The following is a 21,442-nucleotide window of genomic DNA, read 5'->3' as shown; positions in this document are numbered from 1 at the left end:
AGGAATTAGATCATCCTATTTTCTCCTATAAATCTACTCATCTCGCTGTCATAAAAAAATACAGGAATGTTTGTTCCTTCTTTACCATTCTTGCCACTGCTTCTTCCCTCCATGCTGCCCAGTGCCCCCTCCCCAACCACCTCAGTGAACAGGAGGTTGCTGTTTCTGTAAAAAATAAATAAATAAATAAATAAAATAAATAAAATGCTTTAGGAACATCCTTGGGAGAGTTGGTGAGAAAAGGATTCAAGTTCTTGTCACTTCCAGAGTATAAGAGACAATTCTGTATCATTATGTGTCCCATTCATAAAGGTCATATGAGCAAGCACAATCTCTCCAGCAGTACACTGGATTACACTCAAACACTGTCGTAGTGCCAGGGAAAAATAGCTCTTTTTTGTAATTTTCAAAAAGATATCTGTAATCCTATGTAATCTGAATTGTTGAAGGCCTGCAAAATCTTGTTAAGCTCCTGTGGTTGTTCCGTGCTCTTTCGAAGTCCTGTAGTATAACTAGCCCTTAGAATGAATTTCAGACATACTCTGTTCTGTGTATGGCATAACTCTTTGGTTGCATTCAGTCCGTTGACATTAGGTCTTGAGTGGTTAGCTGATGATTAATTGTATAACCAGTATTTTGTCCTGTATTTTGAAGGCTCGTGAAGAAGAAATGACAGCAAAAGTTCATGAGTTGCAGGCACAGTTAGAAGAATTGCAAAAGGAGTACAAGCAAAGGATGGCAGAAGAGGAGCATCGAAACCATGAAAACGTGAGCTGGCATTAATGTTTGCTGTTATATCTCTAAGTGTGAAATGTTTAGTCTTCATAAAATTCTACAGTTTGCTCTTAATTGGATTTTATCTGTATACCTGGCCTTCACGTTCTCATACAGTTTGTTCTTTTAGATGTTCACTTTGTCCAAAGTGAGCCTGCTTTGAATCTGCAGTATTTGATGCTACCCTTTTTAATATATATATGAAAAAAAAAACTTTTTTTTTTTTAAATTATTGGGATGGGTTTTCTTTTGTCTTTAGTGTCTTTTTTTATGTTGATTTTACTGGACGCCCTTTTAGAACGAAAGGATATTGCATTATGTCATTTTTAATGTAATTTTTGTGAATTGAAATTCCAAACTGCATTGAAATAGTCCTTTGAATACATCAGGTGTGGACGGAGAACCCTTTGTTGAAGGAAGAGTTGGGTGCATGCTTTTTTGTCTTTCTGAAAACAGATTTTAGTTTGAGGAATTCTTTGATGGATAAAAATACTTCCTGTTATTACATTGAGAATAAGAAGAGTACATGAGGTGTTGTCATTGATCAGAAAATTCATTTTAGCCTTATTATTAGTTTTCATTTTGATAACAAGTACAAAAATATTTATATTATTACATCATTATACTATTGTGTTGTTATATATTATATATTTATAACAAGCACTAAAAGTATTTGACACTAAAAACTTACAGTACAGATAACCTCACTGTTCTTAGTTTTGACAGGAGATAATACAACTCCTAATGTTTGTCCCCTGTTGTACACTTATAACACCCTTTATATTACTGTTATTAAGTATTCCATGAAATGAGTGTTCTCATAACACGAAAAGCAGAAGAAATTTTAAATCATACAGAATCACAGAATCGTCTAGGTTGGAAGAGACCTCCAAGATCACCTAGTCCAACCTCTGACCTAACACTGACAAGTCCTTCAGTAAACCATATCACTAAGCTCAACATCTAAACGTCTTTTAAAGACCTCCAGGGATGGTGACTCAACCACTTCCCTGGGCAGCCCTTTCCAATGCCTAACAACCCTTTCAGTAAAGAAGTTCTTCCTAACAGCCAACCTAAACCTCCCCTGGCACAACTTTAGCCCATTCCCCCTCGTCCTGTCACCAGGCACGTGGGAGAATAGACCAACCCCCACCTCGCTACAGCCTCCTTTAAGGTACCTGCAGAGAGCGATAAGGTCGCCCCTGAGCCTCCTCTTCTCCAGGCTGAACGATCCCAGCTCCCTCAGCCGCCCCTCATAAGACTTGTTCTCCAGACCCCTCACCAGCCTCGTCGCCCTTCTCTGGACTCTCTCGAGCACCTCCATGTCCTTCTTGTAGCGAGGGGCCCAAAACTGAGCACAGTACTCGAGGTGCGGCCTCACCAGAGCCGAGTACAGGGGGACAATCACTTCCCAAGACCTGCTGGCCACGCTGCTTCTTACGCAAGCCAGGATGCTGTTGGCCTTGGCCACCTGAGCGCACTGCTGGCTCATATTTAGCTGCCTATCAACCAGTACTCCCAGGTCCTTCTCTGCCAGGCAGCTTTCCAACCACTCATCTCCCAGCCTGTAGCTCTGCTTGGGGTTGTTGTGCCCCAGGTGCAGGACCCGGCACTTGGCCTTGTTGAACTTCATACAGTTGACCTCAGCCCATCGGTCCAGCCTATCCAGATCCTCCTGCAGAGCCTTCCTTCCCTCGAGCAGATCGACACACGCACCTAACTTGGTGTCATCTGCAAACTTACTGAGGGTGCACTTGATCCTCTCATCCAGATCATCGATAAAGATATTAAAGAGGACTGCCCCCAATACTGAGCCCTGGGGGACTCCACTAGTGACCGGCCTCCAGCTGGGTTTGACTCCATTCACCACAACTCTTTGGGCCCAGCTATCCAGCCAGTTTTTAACCCAATGAAGCGTAAGCCAGTCCAAGCCACGAACAGCCAGTTTCTTGAGGAGAATGTTGTGGGAAACGGTATATATATATATATATATATGTGTATATATATATATATAAATGTTATTATATAATATAAAATTATAAAATATATAATATTATAAATATAATACATAATAAATATAATCCCTGCTGATGATAATCTAGCATAATCTTGTATGGAGGAAGATTCGTAATGGACCTCTAAACCCTAACCATGATTCTGAGAAATACTTGTATTTGGATTTTTTGCCTTTAGGACTTCTCCGTTAACTATGTTTCACTACTGACTTTGTTGTGGAAGTCTACCATAAATACATGCAGTCATTTAATATCATACATTAATTATCAAAATTACATATTCACTGATAGGACATGAAACTTACATCAAATCTATGTACCAGTGATGGTATTTGATATATTTCTCAGTTCTACTCAGAAGTGCATTGAAATCAAGAATTGTTGTTCATGTTATATTTCCTTGCCTTTCTTAATTTTTCCATGACTTGTCCTTGGTACGTTTTTCTGAAACTAATTTTGTTACACAATAACGTGTATTTGCAGCTTTACAGAGCTAGATGAGAAATCTGGACAGGGATGTGGACATACCTGAGCATAAGCATACAAATCCACACAGGGATTTGTGCAATCCACACAGTACGTGTGCAAATAATTCACCCCATAAATACTGTTTAGCAATTATTTTTATAAGTATATTTATGATTGGGTAATTTCAGTTTTTATTATCATCAGATAATCAGTGAGTTGATGTCTTTTATTTTAGCCTGTATACAGAATGATATATTCATTTTTTTTCTTATTTGCATTTTCATCTATTTTTGTTGTTGTTGTTCTAGGTGACAATAGCAGAACTTAAGGTAAGTTGAATTTTACGGATTTTTGCTTTCTAGATAGTGCTGTGTCACAGCAACTTGAAACTAGGAATACTCTTACGTTTCTGTGTATTAATTAAAAGGTGAAAGTTTATTGAAAAGTTACCTATCATATCCTCAGTAGTTTATTTATTTCTGTATGTGGCTGTTCTTTCAGGCACAGCTGGCACAGAAGACAACACTAGTCAATGATTCAAAGTTGAAAGAGCAGGAGCTCAAAGAGCAGGTAAAGGTTTGAATGAGGGAAAAAAGTATTCTTTTTGACTTGTATTTGCAATATTAAATGTTTCGTTCTTTTCAAATGATGATGTATTACATCTCCACACAGGAAGTATGAAACAAATATGCATGTAAAATAGTTTTGAGTCATACTATCAGAAGATCTGTGCACTTTTTCAAAGTATTCCTCTATCCTGTATCTATGAAAATACCAAATGTTTGTGATGCAAGTTATCAGAGATGTTTGCACAATGAAAAACATAACAAAATACTTCATAAAATTATGGTTCTCCTCTTCTTGTAAAGCAAATATTTTTTGATGTTAGGCAAAAAAAAAACCCACAACCCTCTTACGTGTTTGTGTATAAAATACACGTGCGTGTATCATGTCTGTATAGGTATATGTGTATGTATTCATAAAATTAGTTGTAGATACTCTCGTGTATATAAGTACAAACTTTTTCTTAGGTAGTTAGGCACAGTTTTTAATAACATTTTTTTGATGCTTGAGTTCATTAAAGAGCAAATGCATTTTGCTTTAATAGAATGTCATATTTAGCTGAAAATTCTTATGCTTAATTTTAGCTTCTTGAAAGCACCAGTTCTCATCTTGACTGTTCTCTGTTTAGATTCACGTACTGGAAGACCGGCTGAAAAATTTTGAGAAGAATGTTTATGTCACATCAGTTGGAACACCATATAGAGGTAAATACACAGTTTTCTTCACATAAGTTTTTTCTTTGTTTGAAAAATACCCTTTGGTTTAGAGTACTTATTAATAATATCAGTCTTTCTGAAACAATCTTAAAATGTTTTTGTGACATCTTGTCCCTGTTTTCTTTTCTGTTGTAATAGAGTTGGTGTGTGATTTCAGAAGAGCAAATCATGTAGCATTTTGTTTGATGCCTGTTTTTATGTCTTACAGTTATGAGAGCACTTTATCAAAGTTCTTGAGGTTTCTGTATCCCCAGCGGGAGTGATATAGGCAGTGTCAGTAAAAATGGGATGGAGGGGAATTATTTGTCGTGTTGAATTAATATATATTTATGACTCTTTAAAAATCTTAACAATACAAATACTAGATTTCACAGATCTTTCTGTGATCTGCAAGATTTGTCCTGACATCTTGATCACAGTAATATTATCTCATATTTCATAGAATCATTAAGGTTGGAAAAGACCTCCAAGATCATCTGGTCCAATCATCACCCTACCACCAGTATCACACACTAAACCTTGTCCCTAAGTGCCAGGTCCAACTTTTCCTTAAACACCCCCAGGGACGGTGACGCCACCACTTCCCTGGGCAACCCGTTCCAATGCCTGACTGCTCTTTCTGAGAAGAAATGTCTCCTGATTTCCAACCTAACCCTCGCCTGGTACAACTTGAGGCCATTACCTCTAGTCCTGTTACTAGTTATCTGTGAGAAGAGACCAACCCCCAGCTCCCCACACCTTCCTTTCAGGAAGTTATAGAGAGCAATAAGGCCTTCCCTGAGCCTCCTCTTCTCCAGACTAAACAACCCCAGTTTCCGCAGCTGCTCCTTACAGGACTTGTGTTCCAGAACACAAGTCCGTATTTGTTAAGAACACTCCTGTAAAGAGTCATAGTCATAGGTTGGTGTACTCCTTTTTGTTTCTTCATATGTGTCCTCAATCTCCTGCCTTATGCGTAGTTTGTGAGATAGCTAAAGCTTGTCTCTTGGCCTCGTACTACAGTTCTACAGGTTCCTTGATAACCCTATAGCTAACACAGATCAAAAGTACTTTATTGGAAAAAATATTAACACTTGCAGTTATTTCAATTTTTCTTACATCTGCTGTTTCCCTATTTCGCCACTGCTGTTCTTCCATCCTTTTAAAGTAAAGCATTTTTACAAACAAACAAGAAAATCAGAAATTGAGGCCTGTCAGGACTAAGTAGACTTGTTTGACTATCTTAAATTCAGAATCTCTATTATATCAGTTCATCTTTTCTGCATTTACTCTGAAACCTAAATACATGTAATGTCTGAATTCAGATGAATTGACATAACATTAACTCATAGTCAAGAAAAACAACACAATCTAAGCAAAAACATTTTAAGTGCATCTGTTATGAGTAAAGAAGTAAAGATGCACAGATTTTCATTTAAGAAACGAAATTTCAGGAGTAGCGTATTGTAAAGTCTATTGAAGTAAATGTACTGATCCATTCTATTTTAAGCTTTGGTAAATTGCTCTCAGTAAGTTTTAGGCATTTGGCATGATTATGGTCACTACTATGGTGTTTCTTAGTTGATTACATTTTATTCCATTCACTTTCTGGCTAAGAGTAACTTAGATTGTTGTCAGTGACTCTCAGTATAAATATACTCTTATTTTTTGTTGACACAGATGGAAACCTTCACCGTACTGATGTTTCTCTCTTTGGAGAGCCTACTGAGTTTGAATACTTGAGGAAAGTGCTCTTTGAATATATGATGGGTCGTGAGACTAAGGTATGGAAACTTGTATACAGGGACATGTGATTTGGGTTAAAATGAAGTTGAGCTCCCTTGCTGTACAGATTTGAAACACCATGTGTTTGTGATTCATCACATGTTGTCTGTTACTGTCACTGGATTCAACAAGCTTTTTTTTTCCACCCAAAGAGGCATGGTCCGTATCTTCACAAACTTCATCAGCATGCTGAGATGAAGCACAGGGGAAACAAAAGGGGAGAAGACTGGGGAGGGAAAGGGAGGGAGTATCAAATCTCTCACCAAGATACTTATGGAGACTAAAACCTCAATAGGTAGGTATGGTTTTACTAGCAAAAGCCCTGTTGTCAGTCAAACTTAGTGTACTTTGAATGCTGGTATGCATTATATTAGCAGAAGTACTCTTTTGATGTCATCTTAATGCAAACAGGATAAGTAAGAGTTGCATTAAATAACAGCTTGTTAGTAGCTCTGAAGATAGTGAAATACTTCTTTAATTGTTCCTTAAAGATGTTTTATAAGGCTCCCAAATCTGTATACCTTCTCTAGAGAGTATTAATTTGCTTTTAAAAGCAGTGAAAAGCTGCACAGTAGGCTCTTATTGGATGCTGAAAAGCTTGTGAAATCATTCCTAAGTTGGGATTTTACTAGCTTATAACAATACTGATGCTTAGAGATTGACCAGATTCAAAAGAGGTATGTCATAACACAAACATTTTTCTTGGATGATAGATGCTATGTGGATGAATGTATTTTTTTTTTCCTCCCTGGAGTTTTTCCATTCTTTGTAGTACTGCTTTCAGCTTGGACTACTATTAAGCAGAGAGATTTCAGGCAGGTTTGTGTGTTAATTAGGTTTGTTCTCACTGTGCTGTGTACAGAATAAAACTTGGTCTATGCAAGACTTCTTGTCCTTATGGGATCCCTCTTTCTCTTTCTTTTTATCCCTTTCCTTACTTTGATATTAACTCCATTTTTATTAAAAATATAAATGCCAGCTCAAAAAAAAAAAAGTATTATTAGTTAGCTTCTCTTCACAAGCCTGTGGCTCACTGGACGGCTCTCTTACTTTAATAGCATCTGATTGAAATCATTAAAGAAAAATATGTACGTTGATGGATGTTATGTTTTTGAATTGTGAGGGACATAGACAAGAGAGAATGTTTAAAAAGAATTTGTCAGCAATGCTTCAATTTCACCCAACCCTTGAGACATCAGTGGATGACTCTTGCAGATAGCTGATGCAAGTAGCAAAGTTGCATTCAAGGAAACCTAATTTGAAACCTCTTTTGTCACTCATTAATGCTGTTTCTTATTGGGCTTTAAAATATTACTGTACGTGCCTCAAAACTTTGGAAAATAAAACTGATTTTATTTTCCTTTTCAGCAGGGACATACTAAAATTTGCAGCAGACTTGTTCAATAACAGCAACAAACATGCTAAAGTAAATTGATTTTAGGTCTCTTCTGCCATTCTTTCAGTTGCTTAGATGAGAAGATATATCCATCTTATATATATCTTTCATATAAGAGTAAATACATAACGTAAGCAAATATGAATAAATATATATATTTATTTGCCCTGGAGAATACACTGTATTTAACCAGAAGGTGCCATACAACATTTCCACACACAGGCTCCTAAAAGCAGATGAGTATTTGGGGGCGGAGGGGGGAAGATGGAAATTTAGTTCCTGCAATAACTTTAGAAGGCATTGTTTTAAAGTTGATATAATTGAATGGGGAAATGCATTTAATTCAAACAAGCAGAAGAACTTACTTCAAAGCACTACAAATTTTAGCTTTGGGAAATTAGATTTAGATAAGTGATGGAGAATGACAAGCTTATTCAAACTGAATGTGATTGTATTCCTCTCTGTTGTGTGTTTATACTAATATGGTTACCTCTTAGCAGTATTTATGTGAAGATAAACGTTCTTACATATTGCAAAAAAGGGAAAAATTTCTTGTATTGTCTAGTCCTGATCAAGACTGTAGTTGTACTGGCATTTGCTAATGGAAAACTTAAATGGAATGAAAGCTAGCATTTTACTAATTCAAATATGAAAGTATTTTGATGGTTTCTTCACTTTTGCCTTAAATAGTATTTACAAGCTGATACCATGTGCTTGTTGTTCAACCATTAGACATGTGACTAGTAGAAGTGAGCTTAGTGTCTGTTCTCCTGAGGATTGTGTTTTGTCTTATTTACTGAACTATGTCTTGAAAGCTGTTTGGTTTCTTCCTGCTGTGCTAATTGGAGAACCATGAGCAATGGTGATGTGATTGATAAAATGTTTAAATATATAGTCTGAATGTGTTCATAAAGCATTGATAAGCATTTATTTAAATTCTCAACAGAGTCCTTGAGTTAAAAGATCTCTACTGAGATACACCTCTTTGGTGCAGACGTACCCTCCTCCTAGCCTTGGTTTTCTGGGACTAGGCGAGGCAGTTTTTTCTGGTTTTCTCTTGTAAGATGTGTGGTCTATTACCCAGATCATTCTAGTGGCTCTACTTTGTGCAGGGTATCCTTCTGGAGTACAAATAAATACTCCATGTCTCAAAGGTGGTTTAGCAGTGAAATCAGCGATCTCAATGGGCATGATTTGCTCTTCTTTGACAGAAGTTCAGCAGAAGCTGTGTAACTATACAGGACAGTTTGTCATCAGTGTGGCCTGATAAATGATTCTGGAATTGTATCGAGCAGAGCGACAAACGAGTGTGTCACTTGTCTTGAAGTGCTGGAGACTAACTAACACTCAGGAATTACAATCATGATGTATAATCTATATAACCTGCAACCTGTCGCAGTCATAAACTGTTTGACCAATGTACACACGTGCCTTTGGGGTTTTCTGTTGTCCTTCCCTGCAGCCCATCTTGTTTGTTTGTTTGTTTCCCTCTTCCTTGGCAGGTCTGATGAAATGAAATGAGATGGCATGCTTAGAAAAAGCTGGCAAATTGTTGAGAATATCTGAATTTGGAGATATATGGCACAAACCATTAGGTTCAATAAAACTACATTTTCTACAGCCATGCGAACAGCTGAACTGTCCAGCTCTCCTGCACACTTAATATTAAGTCTTGCAGAATTCCTAGAGGACCGTTTTGGCAGATCCTTCTACTTGTAACTTCATTATGCTGTTTGGAGTCTGTTTTGAGGTCTGAAAGTCAGTCTGAGTGTTGTATGTGTATAATAAATGTGTTTTGATCTGCTCGATACAGGGGAGAATGGAATAGAGTGGAAGTGTGTTCTGTTAGACTTGCTTTGGGCTTTGCTGCTCTCCAGCAGAGATGAAAAATTCATGCAGATCTTTTTTTGGCACCTGGACACACTTTTGTGCATTGTGGAATAACGGGATATTTCTATAGAAGTCAGTTGTGATTTTTGAAGAGTCTACCTTTGACCAGTCCCTCTCAAATTGTAGAGAGACTGATGGATATCATTGTAACAGTATTTTTTATGGAGATCGCCTACCCAAATATATAGACCTCAGAAAAAGAAATGGGGATGCAAGGTAGAATCTCTTATAATAAGACTGGTTATTGTATTTGTTAAAGCTAAGGGTCCATCCGTAGGTAGATATGGAGATGCGTGCACTGTAAAATATGTGTAGGTATTCACACTTAGAGTTACTAGATTTTGTTTCTATTATAGTGAAATAGACTGCTTGAGAAATGACTATGCAACTGTGAATAGTATTGAATAATTCTGTTTTAGAATCTCCCTTGTGGCTTCAAGAACTTGGAAAATTTCAAGTCATTGATAGTGGTGAATTACAAAACGCACATTTACAGGAAGTAAGGTTTTAGAAAGTGTCTAAAGCATCTGTGCTTTCATGCAGTATTTGCTGTGTTTGTAGATTTTTTGTTAATGTTTGCATGCCATTGTGTCCTGTAGAAAACTGTTGAGAGGGTTTTCTTGGTAGCTCTGTTGTAAGGTGTCATAAGGAATAGATTCTAAGCTTGGTGCTTTCTTTCAGTCCTAGATAATTGTGATGAAGTTTTTTATAAATGAAGTCAGAAAAGCATGATGTCAGTTTGTGACACTGAGCATGTTCCTCTGTGCATCTGGGTACTGCAGTAGAGGCACTTCTAAATTATGGGAACTATTTGTCAAAATGAAGGTTTTTGAACTGAAAGTGGTCAACAGGACTATTTTTTTTTTCTTTTCATTTTTATCCCTAGTTAATGATATACGGAAACAGTTGTTGCAAATCAGGGAGTTACCTGTTGATTTTAGCTGTGGTCATTTTTGTCATGCGGCTGCTTTGTTGCTGCAGTCTCCCTCTTCACTCCACATGTGAGGCTGGTAATAAACAGTAGACCTCCAGAGCAGCAATCTTATCTCACCCACATTGTTGAAGAGCAGCAGTTACTGCTTTCGTAGCAGTCACCTTCTGTTTAAGCTGCACTGTGGTTATTGCTTTGACCTTTCTTGTAAAAGTCAGCAGAACCTTGTTTAGTGCCTTTTGGAATTTTTTGTTCCCGCTAATCTGTTTTTAAAAGAGAAATAATCATTGCTTGTTTTGCACAACGGTTTGACATTTTGACATACTCCATCTGAGGCGATCTAAATGATTTGCTATTTAAATATGACATTCTGTGTACCCGCTAAAAATATTTAGACAACTGCTGTTCCATGTCTCACATTTGGATCTGCTTTCTCAGTGTTTAATTTCTTTGTGTTTCTTTACAAAATATTTGAATGATAGGAATATAGTTGGATTCATAAGGTCTCTTTCAGGTGCAGCGTGCCTCAAATGTGCTTTCCAGGAGCACCATATAAGGATGAAATGTGGTAGGAGCAGGATTTGCAACAGTATGATTGTGATTTCTTCATTAATGGAGTTTAAGTAGATACAATGGAGCTAACGTCATATTAAAGTAGCTGCAGTTTGTGACAATGTGAAATGAAGACTCTTCATGGTTTCTGTGTAATTCACATAATGTATGATGTCATGCAAATATGTGTATCTCATGGTTATATCTTACTCCTTTCAATATGTTTTCTGTTGAAATTACTAAAAATAGCATCCAGTATTCTGAAGTGAAATGCATTTTAAAATATTACAAAGCATTTTAGGGCACATGAAATTGATTATAGATGATCTGTTTCCTTTTAGACAATGGCCAAGGTTATAACAACAGTTCTGAAGTTCCCAGCTGATCAGACTCAGAAGATACTAGAACGAGAAGATGCTCGACCATTGGTAAGTTGTGAAAGCAAAGTGTAGTTATGCAAAAGAGATGAGGTAGCAAGAATAAGAAGTTGGAAGCTTTCTTTAGGTCTCCCTTTCTCCCTTTGCTCATTCAAGAGAACTTATCTACTCCTCTTTTTCTTCTTCAGTGGAATGTCAAATCCTGGCAGTAGATTTGAGTTTACAGCAAAAGGGGGGGGCGGGGGGTGAGACCAAGCATATTTTCTTAGCTAGAATTTCATATCACTGGTTAAAACATACTTGTGAAAGCTGTGGTACAACAGAGCAAAGCAAGTTCAGTCACTGCTACTATTATGCAGATCAATTTTCATACCGAAAAAGTAATCCGAGAGAAAATTCATGTTTCTTAAACTCAGAAGTTTCTGTGGATTCATAGCAGTTTTCATGAAAAAAAAGATTATTTTTTTTTTACAGCCCTAGGATAAAATTTCTGACAAAAGCAAGAGCAATGTTTGCTTGTAGAATAGAAAACTGATTAGCTCACTCATCTGGGATATGCATGATTGAAGTGAAATATATACATTTAGGTTAGTTTTATGTCAGTATCCTAATAAGTTGGTTTTTTTTATTATTATTATTTTTTTGTACTTAACATCAAAATATGTCAGGTTCACTCTCAGTAAGGACAGATCAAAATAACAATCTTAGGCACTTTGGTAACAGAGCACAGAAACCCTTTCTCCAACTCTGTCTTGCCATCAGTGCTGAGTAATACTCAGCAGTACTGTAGCAATATTGGATCTTGCACAATTGTGAGGGAAGAAGTAAAATGATGACAATTAATCTGCATAGATACATGCAAGATACATGCATTAGAGAATAAAATTGGTTGAACACTGAATAGAGAATGATTCTTTTTAATTGACCCTAAATAAAGACTGCTTTTGTTGTTGTTTTGGGTATTATTGCCCCCCCCCCCCCCCCCCCCCCAAATTTTGTGAGGGATAGAATGGAATGGTATTTACCAGGAAGGTGAATTTGGAATTGAGAAGCAGAGCACAAAGAGAGGAATATATGAGCATAAACATTTCTTTGGTCTACTCTTACTACTTTATGTTGTGGAGGTATTTTTCATTAAGACAAAAACTGCAGTAATACTCTTTCTAAATTGTATCTGAAGTCGACATTGTGATCCACCTCTTTTTGGGTCACTGAGTAAAACATTTAGGAATTAAAATGAGAGAACAAAATTCTGTTTTTCTCACGGGCCTTTTGTATATATTTAACACTTTTAGGAACAGAATTAAAAAAAAAATAGTGAACATTTTCACTTGTAGTTGCAATTTACATAATGCTACTACGTGTCGTAGTTGCATTAAAATTTGGATGTAGAAAAATACCATTTCATCTGCTTGAAGTATCAAATGAGGAAAGTGTTTGATACTTCAACATTTTACTGTATACTTTGTAGCCTTGATAGTCTTGCTATCTTAAGTGTTCAATATACTTTTGAAATGATGTAAATGCTGTTAATAGTACAGCTCTAGTAAGTCTTGTGCATCCCAAACATGGTCTCAGGAAGCTCTCGTTTAAACCACTTTCACCTCTGCCGTATTATTTGAAATTAACACTATTCTTGCTTCGGAAATAATACGACAAAATATAGTTATTGCTTTCTTAAGACACACTTTTCTTTTGGCAAGCACCAGTAATACTTTTCCGAAGTATTTTTGAGTTGGTTAAAAGTGAGGTTAGAGAGATGGACCATATTTTTCGGTCCCTTCAGCTTTTTGGTATTTGAAACCTGGTCTTCCTGAAACAGATACTTGAAAATTTTCTTTAGTATGAGAAGTTGCAACTTGAATTCATTCAACAGGTTTTGGTCCTTGGGTTTAAATTGTGGCTAGAACATACTTTGAATTACTTTGCAGACTGCAAGTGCTTTGATTGTTAAGGATATCATAATTGAAAGAACGTAATGTCCTGATCAAAACTTCTTGGATTTCACATAGCAGTCCCTTCTTGGCTCAGATCTAGCCTATCAATTTTTCTCCTTTCCAAGTCCACAAAGATAAAGTTAGACATCTAACAGAAACTCAAATATTAGGGCATGTTATGCGTGCAACTAATGAAAGACTTAGTAATTTTTTTTTTCAATTTCAAAGTTAAGTGTTTGTTTACTGAAGGATAAATTAATATTTCTGGCGAGTCTTTTGTAATTCTGTTAAAGACTAAAAAGAGTGGAACAGTTGTCATAAATTATTCCATTAAGAGAGATCTTTGGGGTTGGTTTGCTTGCTGACATTTACTAACATGATCATAGTGTTTCTCCACATAATACCAGAATGATGTTGGTATTTGAAAATACCCAGTCTTTAGTTCTCATGAGTAATAATTGTCTAAGTTTACAACGTGAATGTGCTTTTTTAACATAAAGCTTAGTTGTTTTTGTATGTTCATTTATAGCCAAAAGTTTTATAACTAATTTTAATGTGTAAATTGCTAATTATCTGTGCGAGAAAGAATAAACATGCATATGTTAGGAAGTGTCTATGAGTACTTACGCTTTTAACATCTGGGTGGGTCTTTCTTAAATGTGGGCGTTTAAGAGGTTTCTGTTGAAAACTTTAACAAATTTCAAGGTAAATAAACATATGTTAGACCCATATATCTGTATCACTAATCTGTTTTTTTTTTTTTTTTTACTACATAATATCATAGTCTAACTGCGGCAATCTCATTTGTAAGCAGTAGATGTCCACAGAGTTCTTACCTACACTATTAACCACGTAGTCCAATAAGCTGTTTTCTTCCTGGCTTTGTAGTTTGCCTCACCTCGCAGTGGTATCTTCTGAATATTCCATCAGTCTGTGCTTAGTTAGCATGTGGGTGAGTGAAGACTAATACATACTTGTTTTATTTGGAGATGAAACCCGTAGTATGACAGTAATCATTCTTCTCTTTTTTTTTTTCTTGCATGCTTTTGTTCGTTAAAAACATTCTCAAACGTTTTTGTCCTGTAAGTGTATGATAAACTTTGTTCTACTTTTAATCATGTTTTGCTTTACAAAGCCAAGATTGAAAAAGGGGAATGCTGATTCAAAACCAATCTTTTTGAGGAATAAGAATAACTTGAAATGTTGATTGAGGTTCAAAACTCTCAATTATAGGGGAAAAATCAGATTTTAAATGATATGTAATATTAAATTTTATTGTACTTGGCTTTGTTTTGTCTTTATTCACTTTCTGATTTCTTTTTTTTTTTTTTGAAAATAGGGAAATAGATAAGTCAGATTCTGAAAGAGCCTGTACTGCTTTAAATGAATTTTTACATATTATGAATATGAGAATTGATTATTTGAAAAAAGATAAGTGAAATATCCTCTGTAGAGGAATTAGGTATGATTACTTTTAAACATCAGTACCTTTCTGACTCAGAGCTTTGGCTTGGCATCAAGAGCAGAGAGAGCAGCGAGATTAGGGAGAACGGTTTGTGGAGCTTTATGCTTTCAATTTATTGTCCTTTTTTTTGAAGGTTTCATTTACCTATTTTCATGAGTGAACTGCAAAACTAATTGTAGTGTTACAGAAAAGCAACAGCTGATTTAGGTCTAAAGATAAAGGTTGCATCTGACTAGCCTTGCTAAACAAGCAACACGAACACAGTAGTGGTCGAGAACATGCAAGTAACAGGTAGTGCTTTCTGCACTGGCCAGGATTACTTTTTGAGTTGTTAGTGGTGCATGATCATAGAATCATAGAATCATTAAGGTTGGAAAAGACCTCCAAGATCATCTGGTCCAATCATCACCCTACCACCAGTATCACACACTAAACCTTGTCCCTAAGTGCCAGGTCCAACTTTTCCTTAAACACCCCCAGGGACGGTGACTCCACCACCTACCTGGCCAACCCGTTCCAATGCCTGACTGCTCTTTCTGAGAAAAAATGTCTCCTGATTTCCAACCTGAACCTCCCCTGGCTCAACTTGAGGCCATTCCGTCTAGTCCTACCACTAGTTATCTGTGAGAAGAGGCCGACCCCCAGGTCCCCACAACATCCTTTCAGGTAGCTGTAGAGAGCAATAAGGTCTTCCCTGAGCCTTCTTTTCTCCAGGCTGAACAATCCCAGTTCCCTCAGCTGCTCCTCATAGGACTTGTTCTCCAGGCCCCTCACCAGCTTCATAGCCCTTCTCTGGACACGTTCCAGGGCCTCCATGTCCTTTTGTAGCAAGGGGCCCAAAACTGAACACAGTACTCGAGGTGCGGCCTCACCAGAGCAGAATACAAGGGGACAATCACCTCCCTGGTTCTGCTGGCTGTACTTAAGAAACTCTTCAGATGGATTTTGTAGGATGTGGCCAGCATAACTTTCCTTTTCATCCTTTGCAACTGGAAAGCTTTGCAGAGTTGCTGGGAATTGGTTCAGTGCATCTGCAGAGCTGGCTGGCTGTTGGCTGACCCGCAGTGCTAGGCTCAATGTGTGCTCCTGGCCTGCACCACCTCCACCACAGCATGGACCAGCCTAGGCGTTTCCACTGCCAGGCAGCACAAGGCAGCCAACAGCCTTTCTTCCTCTCTTGCAGTCATGTAAATAGAGCCTACAACACAAGCCAACCTTTGTTTTGAAGGCAAAAAAATTCTACTCAGCTAACACGGTCTCCACTTCTATTTTTGTGTTGTCTTAAACCTTTCACTTTGAATACAATAACGAGTGCACTTTATTGCACTTAAAATGCATTTGGACTGTTTGCCTCTTAGTCTTGATCACTTCTTGACAATTTCAGCAACTGTTTTCTCTAGCCTTCTGTTGAAAATATTTGAATTGTTAGCAATTATAGGACAAAGCTATTTACAGCACTATTGGAGAAAGCATGTCTGAAATTTAAATTCTTGACATACAGTCTGTAATGCTGTATAAAAAAGTTCTCAGCCATTTTTGATGGCTCTCACAGGAAAGCATAATTTTTGACTTACTGTCAGCAATTACCTATTACAGCTTCAAAACTTAAGCCAGTGTTTATGAAAGCCATTCAGCCCCCATTACTGGATTGTAGTTTCTTAGTTTATTTCAAATATTTTTGTGACATGTCAGTAGTTAGCCAGCAAATGGAATAATATTCTTGCATGTGTAAAACTTAGAAATTAAGGTGATTTTGGCTTCATTGTGAAAGTAATACATCTTTTCCTGGTACGTGAGGCCTTTTGCTAGCCCCAAAATTTGACTTCATTTTGATTTTGATGACAGGCTTTATGCAGAGAGGACAGCTTTGTCCCAGTTTTTCATTGGATTGAAATGCAACATTGTGGTAGACTTATCTATTTCCAGTGAGACTCTTAACTTTTTTGTTACAGGTCTTTTTATTTTATTTTTTTCAATCACACTTTCTCAACTGTTTTGAAAATATTGGAATTACTTGCTCAAAATCAGTTAATAATTAGGTCATCTGATTTACCTGAAATTCTTGCATCTCCTATTCCTATCAATAACCAACAATTCCATTATTATTTTAGTATTACGCACTTCTAAGTTGCTTTCAGTGATGTAATATTTATTCATTTCTTTTATCTTTTTATTCTTCTAGTCATGGCTACGACCATCTTGAAGAAATTGTGATGAGAATGTCTCATAACAGTGCTGCTTAGAAATACGTTCATATCTCCGTTGTTGCCCCTTTTGAGGGGACAAGAAGAGAAGCTATTATTCAAGGTCACAAATGGAACAGCAAGAACCAAAGCTTCGCACCACCTTTGGACCATGGATATAGTTAAAACTGCCTTGACAAGAAACGCTAATCAGGGGTTATCTGGTGATGAGTCTTTTTTCTCTTCTATTGAATACTGTCTTCTATTTTGTGTTAAAGGTTATTTTTTTAAAAGAGAGAAAAGACTATCCTAGGAAGGAATTGCCCGCTACTGTATCTCTATACAGATTTCACTGGGTGTTTTTTAAGAGTTAAACTAAATGGTTTGTCTCTTCTATTTATTTTTTTATTTTTTTGAATGAATTGTGCAATACATTTTTGGATGGATAGCAGTTGAGGTGATTTTCCTGATGAACTGGGCACTTGTTTGACTACTCCTTTTCTGATTTGATCTTCTGATTGTTTGCTAAAGATCACTTCCTATATGCTTTTGCCTACAATAAATCCAGATTGCAGTACCTCATTTGTTTACTCCTAGCTTTTGTACTTATATTTTCTGGAGAAAAAGTACATTACTGTAAATTGTAAATAGTTAATACATAACTGTATCATATGCTGATCTGACTGTTGACAGCACTAATCTGACAGGAGCTGAGATTAAATAAAGTTTATTTACTGTATAATTTTGGAACTTCTTGTGGTATGATTTTTGTTCTGAAAGGATCCACCACTTTTGGTTTTGCTCCTTTTCAAGACATCCTTAGCTGAGACATTTTCAGGCTGAAATCCCTCTCGTATGAAGAACTATTCAAGTACTTTGAACTGTAAGAAATCAGGAAATGTTCAGATTTTCCACGGATCGCAGTCTGTAAAACAGACGCATAGTGAACTGAAAAGCTGGCATGAGAGTATAGCAAGTAGGTTTGCTTTGTTAAAGTTTTAAATGACTGAAGGTGATCAGTCCTCCACAAATACAAATTTTAACAAGTGTATATAGGAGCAACAAATCCTCTGAATATCTCATCTCTGAGCATGAGCAGGCCTTTTAAATACACTGCCTGCCTGAAAGATGCTACTGAATAGTTTTACAAAGCAGTGGTTAGTTGCTGATGCCATCAGGCCTGGAGCAGGTGTCATCCTGTTCTGTGGACGCTCAGTCTGTTCCTCTGGGTGTTCTCCTTTTAGATAAGGAAACCAGCAGGTCCTCCTGACTGCAGAAGGAAGTTTGGCTGGTGTGGTCCAAACAAAAGGTTTGACTTGCTGTCCTGTCTCAAGCAGTTTGTTGTCTTGTCCCAAGTGCAGGGTTGCCAACAGGCAGGGACCCTGTATAGCCCTGATCCCGTGACTTGCACATTTTTCTCCTTTTCCTGGTTTTACACCCTCCTTTTCACAACCCTTGCAACAAGTCTTCCAGGTAAAATGCCCTCCTCTGTGTAGCTCTCACTTTTATTACCAGTGGTCCCAGTTCTGCTATATTTGTACCCAAATTTTGTACTTCTGGTACTGTTACCTAGATTATGACAGTCTTAGAGTTGTGATTACTATGGCGTTGCTGGAATCTGAAGACTCTGCTCACTGAAATGTCCCCTTATTTGCCTCTGATTATCTATACAATTCAGCCTTTTTTTCACATGACTGGGTAGCAACATGATATTTGTGTGTGGCTCTACAAGGAGGCAATGATTTGTAGGTATGTGGGCTTTGTTTTTCCAGATGCACTGGGATTCACCTCTATTGTCATCTGCAAGAAAGGAAATGAAGCTGATTTTATATGCACAATTTTGTATCCTAACAAAACTTGGCGAAGTGCAACAATTCCAATGCTCCAAGATCTATTGTGGTCACTAGCTGTATAGAGAATATATCTAGTTTTAAGTAAGTTTGAAGGGATCGTTCTTTCTGCCTTTGATAGCTAAGGACACAGAGTTGCATCTTTATTTCCTACTGCTGCCCAGCAAAATTTCTTCATGCTGCTTTATTTCTGGCATTTGTTTTGAGCTTTCCCCCTTTATCAAACATCAAATATAGCAGATTTTATTGCATTTTTTTTTCTTTGTAATGGTTTCAGATATAAGAGCTTTTCTTTGATTCCACTGTGTATCAGAACCATGTCTTCCAGCGCGTTGCCTGATGCATCAGCAGCCTACACCAGGTTCCAAAACAATGTATGTTCCTTTCCTGGCTGGCCTAGGATTTGTAGGATTTTGCTATTGCTATCATTACAGCGATTTAAAATACAGATTTTGAGTTTCAGATTTCCATGTAAGGTATAGGTTTTCTTAGGCTTTGGGAAATTAAATGCATGGATCTGTTACTCTGGCAGTATCATTATGATCACTTACCATTCTTTTCTTATCCTTACAAATAAGCTATTTTTCATGTTTTCTCTTTTTGTTCTTTTTCCCTTTACATGAAAGATACTAGTTATGGGCTGTACTTTGTCAAGTGTGACCTAAGCGCAGCAGACCAAACTGAAATAGTCTGTATAATATTCATACAACATTGGATAGAACAATTTTTTTTGCTTAAGAAGTGACCTAAGTAAAGAACACAAAGGAGATAATAGTTACCCTTTGTTCTTTTTTTTTTTTTAAGTCAGAAAAACGCTGCCCAAATTTATTTTTTAAAAAGTTTTTTTTCCCTCTTCTGTAAATGACTCATAAACAATCACATCTTTCCCATTATGTTGAGGAATAGTTAAGTGCAAGAGTTTTGTCAGACTGAAGTTTTAACTGCTTCTAGATTTATTTTAAGAGCATATAAGGCATTGCTTTAGAGTTTATATGTATATATATATATATATAAAGAGGGCACAAAGAAAGCACAAAAATGAAAGCTTTATTTTGAGTAATGTTTTTTTGTTTTGTTTCTTGGAGTGTCATAAAATATCGATAGTAGTGCTAATGCAACTATAAACTATAAACTCTAGACCACAAATACCTCTGATTATAAAATATACTTGTTTACACATACGTAGCTAAAAGCCAAAGACTGTATCAAAGTTTTGGCTGCCTTTTTAGCAAAGGTTAGAGGATCCCAGGCTTGTCGAAACTGGAATGTTAGAACATTGTGCTGTGAGAGAATATATTTGGTTGTTTTATGTTGAACTTTCCTCCAGTTTTACATGCAAAGTACATTACATTTGTAACTTTGGGGACCTGTACACATGTGCATAGAAAACCAAAAATGTGTAGCTCTGTTTATAAAGATGACAAGCACCAACCATCCTCTAGTGTCCTAAGGATTAATCACTGTTAATTTAAATGAAAAATGTGTTGCTTTCTTAGAATTTCTGTATTGTTTCAGTGCCTAGGCTGATGTCTTTTGGCAATGTACTATTTCAAATGTATTATAAAGCATTATGTAAAAATCCTTCCAACTTCTAGTTATGCCATTTATAGTCCCTCTTTCCATGAGTTATACTAAGATGTTTTCTTTTCTACATAGTGCTTTGTATCTGGTTCTCTTCTCTAATTCTTCTCTTATATTCTCTGCATAGAATATTACTGTCCATTCATAGCTTTGCTACGAAAAAACAAACAAACAAATAAAAAACCACTTTATAGAGTTTGCTAAATTGAGCAACTTTTTTTTTTTTTTAGTTTCACGATGTCATCACTGATTTGTTATGGATACCAAGATGAGCAGAACCTGGCAGCCTCTCCCCCACATGTTGGACATCCAGACCTAGCAGTAGGAATGCATGTGGCTGTTCCTAGACACTGGTCCTCAAAAACGGTGGTAGCTTGGGATTTGCAAATTGTATTTGGTTGTGTACATTCATAGTGTTGCAAATTAGAGATGCCAGAACACAAGCATCAAGTTGTGTGCTGTTCCATGTCTCTGATCTAAGAATTGTCACCTTTAAGTTTCTCTTCTCTTGTAGGCTGTCATTTACACTGATTCTAGTCTTCCTCTGCAAACATTGATTTAGTTTCCTTTATGTATTAGAGTAATTTTAAAGGCATGTTGGCTCAAAATAAGCACATCTCTAGAGATTTCCTTCATTGTAGAAGAGTGATAACTATTATTTCCTACAGTTGCCACTTAATACCATGTGACATTTCAGAGAAGCTGTAATTAAGACCATGGTAATTACGTGTTATCTTACAGCTGTGCTAGCACATCTCGGTACAGTGATGAGCGATGATAGAGAAGTGTGGTTCAGGCATCTGCTGTGACACACGACTTGCTCTTCTCAGCTGCAGCTTCTAAAGCAGCTCAGGTCACGTTGCCATCTCATGGCTGTTGGGCAAATTAATAAGGTAGTTGCTTAGTTTATAATTAGACATGTCAGTGTAACTAAAGCCACTCTGGCTTGGCTGATAGCTTTTCTGAACAGATGCTGGTC

General features: G+C 36.9%; 1 protein-coding gene across 5 annotated transcripts in view; it reads left to right on the top strand.

Annotated features, from left to right (window-relative positions):
* The window catches only part of GOLGA4 (golgin A4), a 64,891-nt gene extending 47,117 nt beyond the window's left edge, over positions 1 to 17,774 (top strand). For 2 of the 5 annotated variants that reach the window (XM_083824918.1, XM_083824922.1), the window contains 7 exons: positions 655 to 768; positions 3,566 to 3,586; positions 3,759 to 3,827; positions 4,450 to 4,525; positions 6,197 to 6,300; positions 11,412 to 11,498; positions 14,169 to 14,309. In XM_083824918.1, coding sequence (XP_083681044.1) covers positions 655 to 768; positions 3,566 to 3,586; positions 3,759 to 3,827; positions 4,450 to 4,525; positions 6,197 to 6,300; positions 11,412 to 11,498; positions 14,169 to 14,201 — 504 coding nt within the window. In that variant the 3' untranslated portion in view covers positions 14,202 to 14,309. Of the gene's footprint in view, positions 1 to 654; positions 769 to 3,565; positions 3,587 to 3,758; positions 3,828 to 4,449; positions 4,526 to 6,196; positions 6,301 to 11,411; positions 11,499 to 14,168; positions 14,337 to 17,031 lie in introns of those variants that run through there. The other 3 variants (XM_083824919.1, XM_083824921.1, XM_083824920.1) reach the window with 3 other exon arrangements.
* The last annotated feature ends 3,668 nt before the right edge of the window (positions 17,775 to 21,442 follow it).

Source organism: Anser anser (assembly GCF_964211835.1).
Source record: "Anser anser genome assembly, chromosome: 2".
Taxonomy (NCBI): domain Eukaryota; kingdom Metazoa; phylum Chordata; class Aves; order Anseriformes; family Anatidae; genus Anser; species Anser anser.
The sequence above is the reverse complement of the archived record's forward strand: the minus strand, read 5'-3'. Positions and strand labels throughout refer to the sequence as shown.